At 55.4% G+C, this 9,140-nt stretch overlaps 1 protein-coding gene across 1 annotated transcript in view; it reads left to right on the plus strand.

Moving 5' to 3' along the window:
• The first annotated feature begins 2,212 nt into the window (after positions 1-2,212).
• KCNN4 (potassium channel, calcium activated intermediate/small conductance subfamily N alpha, member 4) overlaps positions 2,213-9,140 on the plus strand; it is a 23,867-nt gene continuing 16,939 nt past the window's right edge. The window contains exons 1-3 of the mRNA XM_011963171.1: positions 2,213-3,016; positions 7,006-7,101; positions 9,047-9,140. Of these exons, the coding sequence (XP_011818561.1) occupies positions 2,858-3,016; positions 7,006-7,101; positions 9,047-9,140 (349 nt within the window). The 5' untranslated portion in view covers positions 2,213-2,857. The remainder of the gene's footprint in view (positions 3,017-7,005; positions 7,102-9,046) is intronic.

The following is a 9,140-nucleotide window of genomic DNA, read 5'->3' on the forward strand; positions in this document are numbered from 1 at the left end:
CAGAGAGAGACAGAGGTACCAGGAGAGAAAAACAGAGAGAGAGAGAGACAGAGACAGAGATAAAGACAAACCTGGCCAGGAGCGGTGGCTCACGCGTGAGCCTGTAATCCCAACATTTTGGGAGGCTGATGCAGGTGGATCACCTGAGGTCAGGAGTTCAAGACCAGCCTGGCCAACATGGTGAAACCTCGTCTCTACTCAAATTACAAAAATTAGCTGGGTGTGGTGGTGCATGCCTGTAATATCAGCTACTCGGGAGGCTGAGGTAGGAGAATCGCTTGAACGTGGGAGGTGGAGGTTGCAGTGAGCCGAGATCCCACCACTACACTCCAGCCATGGGAAGCAGAGCAAGATTCTATCTCAAAAAAAAAAAGACAAAAGCAGAGGCTTCCAGACCAGGAGAGACTGAGACATGAAGCAAGGCCCAAAGAACCAGAGAAAGAGCCAGAGAGGGAGGAGAGAAACATGGAGAGCCTGGCGGCCAGTGGGCAGGGGTGCCCAGGATACAGGCTCGGGAGTGCCTGGCGGCTGCACTTTCTCCAAGTGGACGCATGTGTGGTGTCTGGGCGCGCCCGGGTGTGTCTCCAGCCCTCTCCCGCCAAGTCTCGCCGAGTGGGTAATCGTGTGTGCCGAGGGGCGGAGCCCCCGCAAGGGTTGTGTTTTTGTCACAGGGCGTGTCCGTGTGTATGGTTTGGTGTCTCTGGGTGTGTTTGTGTGGGCTGCCTCGGTGTGCAACCAGGCATGTCTGTGCGTGTCTCGCTTCCCCCGGGGCTGGTGGGTCCAGGGTCCCACATGACCTAGGACACAAGGAGGGGGAGGGTTGTGTCCGCGGGTTCCTCGCAGGTGGGTGTGCATGAGGCCAAGGGCAGCGGCACCGGGTCGGTGCCTGCCTGTGTGTCTCCACAGGAGGGTTGGGTCTGTGTCAGAGCGTATGGTATACAGGCCCATGAGTGGCTCGTACCGCGACGCATGGTGATGTGCTTTGTCGTGTGTCACTCTGGGAGTCACCGTGCGCATTCCACACTTCCATTTGCTGCTGTGTGTGGCAGTGCGTGTGTTTTCTCTTGGTGGGTCTCCTGTATGTAACATTGTGTATCACTCAAGGACGTGACATTGTGTCTCACGTCGGGGTCCGTGTCGCTGTCGGGGGCCTCTTCCTTCCCAGCCCCCAGCACCCAGCCTGAGTGCCAGCCACCCTTGTCTCGTGTTTGTGTAGCTGTGTGTTGTGTCGGAGGATATGTCCCGCTCCCCAGATGCTGGTGTTGTGTGGGTGGTGGTAGGCCTCAGTGTCAGTGGTATCAGTGAGTGGTGACATCTAGTGTTTTATGGGACACGTGGTCGTTTGTGGAAGGTTGGGTGTGTTGGGAAACATTGTGTCTATATGTTTTGTGTTGCTGTGTGCTGGTATATTACTCCATGCATGTTGGAATATAACATGTGCTGGGTTGTGTGGCGGTATTGTCTGTGATGTTTGGGTGTGGCTCATGGGTCAAAGGTGATGGTGTATGTTGCGTTTGTTTTTTTGTTTTTGTTTGTTTTAGAGACAGGATCTTGCTATGTTGCCCAGGCTGGTCTCAAACGCCTGGGCTCCAGCGATCCTCCCACCTCAGCCTCCCAAACTGCTAGGATTACAGACATGAGCCACTGCACCCAGCCGTATGTTGCATTTGGGCACTGGGGTCTATGAAGGTCCAACCCCATCCCCCTCCCCCAGGGCATCATCCTGGGTCGTGTCCTGTGTGACCAGAATATACCAGAATCATCTTGCTTCAGGCATGTGCTGCTTGGGTTTCTCCGTGTGTCTCTGTACCTTGTAGGTCTCCGCACGCATCCACTCGGCGTGTCCTCTGACCATACATTGGAATCACATCACACACCGGAGCACGCTGGATCAGTGTGTGTTTTGAATCATAACCGTGAGCACTTGTGTTCGAGTCAACAGGTGCCACGATGTTTGTGCATTTCTCTAGGTGCTGGGTGATTGGAGGCTGCTATAGGTATGTCCCTGAATGTTGTGTGTCTGCACGTATCGGGTTTCATTCCAAGGGTGTGTAGTGTTTAGGAAACTGGGGCTGCACCGTGTTTCCGTAGATGTGTGGTGTGTGGCGTCGGGGTGTCAGTATTTTAATATATATTATGTGTTTGTGTAACACCGGACGTATGTTGTGTTTGTGTGGCCACAGATGTGCATCATCCCATTTGTGGTGTTTGAGTGAGGCGCTTTGTGTCGGAGAAAGTTGTGACAGCTTTGAGTGTAATACGTGTGCCTGTGTGTGGACGGTGCTTGTGTGGCTGTGTGTGTGCCACGGGACGCTGCCTGCTAAGTGCTGGTGTGTGTCACACCATGTGTGTGGTGTCTGGGTGTGGCTGTGGGTTTCAGAGCTTGCTGGGAGTTGTGAGTCACTCTGTGTAGGTTGTGATGTGTGCCCTGGTGTGTTAGTCTCTGTCTTGGGCCATGGAGTGTCCTTCGGTGTCTGGGTGTGGTGATGGAGGTGTGTGTCACAAGGTACAGACCATTGTGTGTGACAAAGCCCATCGTGTGTCGGCGTGTGTCTTTACCCACGTGGACGGGCGTCTCTTTCTTGCTCTGCCCCAAGACACACCCTAGCCCCTCCTTATTCTCAAAAGGGGGAGCTGGGGAGCCTCCCCCTACCCTGGGGCCTCCCCTGCCCCTCCCCGCCCTGCCTGGCCGCCACCACTCCCCAGAGGGCACAGGGCTCTGCTGTGCCTCAGAGCAAAAGTCCCAGAGCCAGCAGAGCAGGCTGACGACCTGCAAGCCACAGTGGCTGCCCTGTGCGTGCTGCGAGGTGGGGGACCCTGGGCAGGAAGCTGGCTGAGCCCCAAGACCCCGGGGGCCATGGGCGGGGATCTGGTGCTTGGCCTGGGGGCCCTGAGACTCCGAAAGCGCTTGTTGGAGCAGGAGAAGTCTCTGGCCGGCTGGGCGCTGGTGCTGGCGGGAACTGGCATCGGACTCATGGTGCTGCATGCAGAGATGCTGTGGTTCGGGGGGTGCTCGGTGAGTGGGGCATGGTGGCTGGGAGCTGGGACTCCTAGGTCTAAGGGTGGAGGGGCTGGGGGTCAGGACTCCTGGGTCTGAGGGAGGAGGGGCTGAGAGTCAGGATTCCTGGGTCTGAGGGAGGAGGGACTGGGGGCTCAGACTCCTGAGTCTGAGGAAGGAGGGGCTGAGGGTCAAGACTCCTGGGTCTGAGGGAGGAGGGGCTGGGGGCTTAGACTCCTGGGTCTGAGGGAGGAGGGGCTGGGGGCTTAGACTCCTGGGTCTGAGGGAGGAGGGGCTGAGGGTCAGGACTCCTGGGTCTGAGGGAGGAGGGGCTGGGGGCTTAGACTCCTGGGTCTGAGGGAGGAGGGGCTGGGGGCTTAGACTCCTGGGTCTGAGGGAGGAGGGGCTGAGGGTCAGGACTCCTGGGTCTGAGGGAGGAGGGGCTGAGGGTCAGGACCCTTGGGTCTGAGGGAGGAGGGGCTGATGGTCAGGACTCCTGGATCTGAGGGAGGAGGGACTGGGGGTCAGGACTCCTGGATCTGAGGGAGGAGGGACTGGGGGTCAGGACTCCTGGATCTGAGGGAGGAAGGCTTGGGGGCCTAGACTCTTGGGTCTGAGAGAGGATGGTGCTCCCAGGAGAGAGTTAGTTGTTGGGGACCTCTGCAAAAGGAAGGGAATATTTGTTTCAGTGTGTCAGTCTTTGAAGATGTTGCCATTAGATGGCTAGAGGTCCAGGAGCCCTGGAGGCCAGAGGGTGGCTGATCAGACACTCAAGTCCCCCAAGAGCCAATAAGGGGAGAGGTAGCCCCAGGTTTGGTGAAGGGAGGGTAGAGGAAAGACAAAGTTCTTCCAGTAGGCGGCAGCTCTTTGGTCCTTATCTAACCTCTAATGTTTACCCAGTGCCTTAGATGTGAAGGACGGAAAAAACTGCCTGGGGGTGGGGATGGGAAATGGGAAACGAAACGAACTTCTCCCCTGACTTGCCTCCCCCATCCCACCCCCAACCCAGTCTCCGTTGTTAACAAGAGCGATTTCTCCCCAAATCTGCATATGCTAATTAGTCAGGGAAATAGTGGCGAGGTAGGCTCACAGTGGCCTGGACTCCTAGGTACCAGGGAAGGAGGGGGCTGGGTCCTGAATTCCTGAGTCTTAAGGAGAAGGGGGTTTTGAATGTCTTTGGGGAAGAGGGGCTGACTCTGAAGATCGTGGTGAGTAGGGAGGAAAGGGGAAAGCGGGGTCAGGACAGGTCTCAGCAGGCTGCCGTCACATTCCAGCCCTGGTCAGGCCAGTGATGGGGCAGATGAAGGACAAGGGTTGGAATAAGTGGCTTGAGGGGAGAACAGACTTACTCAACAGGAAAGGAGGGGCTGGAGACCTCTCTGGCGGAAGGGTTGTGGAACTGGGCTGGTAGAGCCAGGAGCAGACACTGATTTGAAGTTTGGGTAGATTCCTGAGGGTCTGATGTTCCGACTCGGATCTGGAGGGGGTGGTGGGCAGCTCTGAAGTGACCAGGAGTCACATGGAGGGTCAGACAGGCAGCTTCCTCTGGCCGGCGGCGGGCACTGAGGGGGTGGGGCCACCGAAGTCCATGCCAACAGGAAGCATGGCTGGGGCCTGCCCGCCGCTCCCACGCCAAAGCACCGCACCCAGCAGCCAAGGTGGGAACACAGTGACCCTGGCAGATGGGAAGAGTCGGGGTCCATCCTACCCCACTTCCCCCCTCTGCTTTCTCACCTCTCATTTCTTCCTTCCCTCCACCATGGCCAGGTCACCGCCTCTATCAGTAGGACCTTGGGGAAGCTGTTCCAACCCTCTGAACCTCAATTTCCCCATCTGTAAATTAGGGTGAGGGTTAAAATACATGACCCTAAGGGTCACCCTTCACCCTTTTTAATTTGTGTTTTGTAGAGATGGGATCTTGCTTTGTTGCCCAGGCTGGTCTTGAACTCCTGGACTCAAGCAATCCCCCTCCCTCAAAGTGCTGGGATTACAGGCCTGAGCCATAGCTCCTCAGTCCCCTTTTGAGGTCTCTCTTAATAACATCCATGGCCCCTCACCACCTCCATCTCAATCTAATGAGCTCATTTCTGCAAAGGACCCAGACACCTGCTCCCCAAGGGGAGGGGCTGGCAGAGAGGCAGGTGCCAAACCCTAGGGAGTCCAAGGGAACCAGATAGAGATATCCAAAAGCACCAGGTGGGGTGGAGGAGGAAGGATGACGAGAGGTACAGAGAGAGACAGAGACACAGAGATACATGGAGAGAAAGAGATAGAGAGATGGAGACAAAGATGCAGAAAGATAGAGCGGTACAGCTAAACAGAAAGACAAATAGGGCTATCAAGCTACTGAGAAATCCACCAGTAAGAGATACACACATGGTGTTAGAAAAGACAATAGAAACGGAGACCCTCAAAACACATAGAGAGACAGAAACAACCATCCCTGGAGACAGGGAATTCAGAGAACAGAGCACAGGCCCAAGTGCAGACAGGTCTGGGATTTGGGGGAAGAGGAGCTGGAAAAGTAGAGACCACCAGAGAAGTGAATTGCAGTGTGAGGAGGGGGCTTGTTGTCTAGCGGTGTGGGGGGTTGAGACAGACTGAAGGAGGCAGGGAACCAGGGAGCCATAGAAGGTGGGGGAGGGCTGGTGACAACAGCACTATTGTTCTGGCAGGGGGTTGGGGAGCAGGCCCCTGGGGCAGGAAACTGGCCCTCTTCCCCTGCTCAGAGGCGTGGTGCTGGCCCAGCCAGGGGAGCTGGCAGCCCTCTTAGGAGAAACAGGTGCAATGGTTTGTAAGGATGCCCACATGGACCCCTCCCCCTGCAAATACCCGCCAGGCAGGGACCAACCCCTCTTAGGAAATCCAACAGTCCCAGTCCCCTCTAAATCCCTCTCTCCAGAATTCTAGATTCCTCCAAGGTTGTGCCACACAAAGAGAGGAAAAAAAAAAAAAAAAAAGCAACAACTGCTCCGTGGTTTCTGGAGGCCCTGTGCTTCCGGCCAGATCTGCCCTGGGCTTAGAGCCAGAAGAGAGGGGCGGGGGTGGGAGTGGGGAGCTGCAGGGAGGCAGAACTGAGGGGGCTGTCTCAGAGCTGAGGCTGGGGTCTCAGGGACTCAGCCCTCTGGATGAGAGCAGGGAAGGGTGTGATTCAGTCTTTGAGGACTGAATGATAGTTTCTACATTCTTCCAGATTTGGGGTTGGGGATGGTTGAAGTTGGTTTCTAGGGCAACACCAGCTGGGTAGGAAGGGAAGGGGAGGGGGCACTCTCCAGAAGCTAGATGTCTTTTTCTAGACACCACACACACACACACACACACACACACACACACACACACAGCTGCAGAACTATTTTTGATGGGAAACAGGACAGGAATAAGAAGGAATGTGAGTTTCAAGGTCCCCCTTCATGGACATGGGTCTTGGGAGAAGAGCTGAGGAAGACGGTAGACACCAGCATCTGAACAGGGTTGTCCTGTTGGAGAGAAATAGAGCATTCCTGGGGACCAGATGACGGTGTTTTTTTGTTTGTTTGTTTGCTTGCTTACTTGCTTGTTTCAAGACGGAGACTCACTCTGTTGCCCAGGCTGGAGTGCAGTGGCGCGATCTCTCAGCTCACTGCAACTTCCACCTCCTGGGTTCAAGAGATTCTGGTTCCTCAGCCTCCCAAGTAGCTGGGATTACACACCTAGCTAATTTTTGTATTTTTAGTAGAGACTGGGTTTCACCATGTTGGCCAGGGGGTCTCAAACTCCCGACCTCAGGTGATCCGCCTGCCTCGGCCTCCCAGAGTGTTGGGATTATAGGTGTGAGCCACCGCACTGGGCCCAGATGATGGTTTTGAGACTTCCCCAGAACCAATACATCAAGAGGGACTGGCTTGTGAGGGAAGGAGGCTAGGAAAATTGGGAATCGAAAAAAAAAATGGTGGTTTTGAAGGAAAGGTGGAGGGCCAGGTGGAGGGAGACCTGGGATCTCACATTCCTTTTTCTGTCCCTCCTGACAGTGGGCGCTCTACCTGTTCCTGGTTAAATGCATGATCAGCATTTCCACCTTCTTACTCCTCTGCCTCATCGTGGCCTTTCACGCCAAAGAGGTCCAGGTAGGGCAGGCCCTGCCCCTAAGCCTTGCTCCCCACAACCCCCTCAGTGCCCTGTCAGCTCATACTTTCCACCCTCCTCCTCCTCCTGATCTGAGTAATGAAGTTCCTCTGCCCCAGATGCTGCGTCCACACCCTCACCCACCCAGATGGGATGAACCACGAGCAGACAGGCAGAGCCTCCCCAGCCAGCCCTGCTCTTCCCCTGTAGCCCCTGGTTCCCCCTTGCACACTCACAGATGCTGACAGCGAACCTGCAGCCCTGCTTCTGCCCCCAGACCTCTGTCCACTCTGCTCCCAGGCAACTTCAGCCTCCTAGATCTCTGTGCTCCAACATCGCATCCCCAATCCAGTCCCCATGCAACCTAAGGTCCCAGAGGTGCCCACTCCTTTCCTTTTTTTTTTTTTTGGCCTTTTTTTTTTTTTTTTTTTTTTTGGCCTGTTGCCCAGGCTGGAGTGGAGTGGCACGATCTCTGCTCACTGCAACCTCCACCTCCTGGGTTCAAGCAATTCTCTTGCCTCAGCCTCCCAAGTAGCTGCGACTACAGGCAGATGCCACCACGCCCAGCTAATTTTTTTGTATTTTAGTAGAAACGGGGTTTTACTATGTTTCCCAGGCTGGCCTCCAACAAATGAGCTCTAGCAATCTGCCTACCTTGTCCTCCCAAAGTGCTAGGATTATGGGCTTGAGCCACTGCACCTGGCCCGGTCCTAGGGGTGCCCACTCCTAATCACCCTATCTCTGTGCCAATAACCTCCCTCTTGCCCCAGACCCAGGAATTCTCCCCATCCGTACTCCACCTTGGGTCTCACCCAAACACGTCCCATCCCCCACTGCCCCATTGTCCCAGATGCTGTTGCTCCATTCCCTTTCCCCTCTTCCGCCTCTCCTATCATAACTTTGCATGTAAAATGGGGATTATCAGTCATGTGTGGCAATTCTCTAAGCAGTGCCTGGCACACAAGAGGTGCTCAGTAAACGGTGCACATTATCATCTTATCATAGAGTAGTCAAATTGCCTGTAGCCCAGTGCGCCATTGCCCATGGGAGGGACCTGGACCTCAGTTTCCATATCTATAAAATGGGGGCAATAACAATATCAATCTCACTGGGCTGTGAGCATTTACTAAGTCACAACATGTAAATGGGATAGAGCAGTGCCTGGCGTATCCACAGTGCCCAGTACATGCTGATTTTGCTATTGTTATTGTTTTGTTTTGTTTTTGCTTATTTTGAGATGGAATCTCACTCTGTCACCCAGGCTGGAGTGCAGTGGCGTGATCTCGGCTCACTGCAACCTCGGCCTCCCGGGTTCAAGTGATTCTCCTACTTCACACTCCCCAGAAGCTGGGACTATAGGTGTGCGCCACCATGCCCTGCTTATTTTTGTATTTTTCAGTAGAGATGGGGTTTCATCATGTTGGCCAGGCTTATCTCGAACTCCTGACCTCAAGTGTTCCATCCACCTCAGCCTCCCAAAGTGCTGGGATTACAGGCGTAAGCCATCTCGCCCAGCCCAAGGCTTTGTTATTGCTGATATTATTATTACAGTTATTATGCGTGTCAACCGAAACAGAAGTAGGAGCGAGCTCCAGGCACGTGGAATGCAAGCTCTAGGGAGGCAGGGGGGGTCTGTTTGGTTCACTGTGTATCCTTAGCACATAGAACAATGCCAGGCACACAGTCGGCGCTCAGTCAGTGTTCAAAGGCTGGAAGTGGGCTGAAACTAGTGGGGTGGACGGTGGGGAAGGAGGAGAAAGTGGACAGATGTCTTCCACAAGTCCTGTCCCGCTCCCTCCCTATTCCTCTCCAGCCCTGCGCTATCTCCCTCCCTCCCGGCCAGGCGGGCACACCCCACTTATCTCAGGGCGCAGGCAGGCGCGGGCCGCCGCCTGACCTGCGCCTGACCTGCGCATGACCCCTCCCTTCTTGGCTCCTTCCCGGCAGCTGTTCATGACCGACAACGGGCTGCGGGACTGGCGCGTGGCGCTGACCGGGCGGCAGGCGGCGCAGATCCTGCTGGAGCTGGTGGTGTGCGGGC

Source organism: Colobus angolensis, unplaced genomic scaffold, assembly GCF_000951035.1.
Source record: "Colobus angolensis palliatus isolate OR3802 unplaced genomic scaffold, Cang.pa_1.0 Scaffold60, whole genome shotgun sequence".
In the NCBI taxonomy this organism is placed as follows: domain Eukaryota; kingdom Metazoa; phylum Chordata; class Mammalia; order Primates; family Cercopithecidae; genus Colobus; species Colobus angolensis.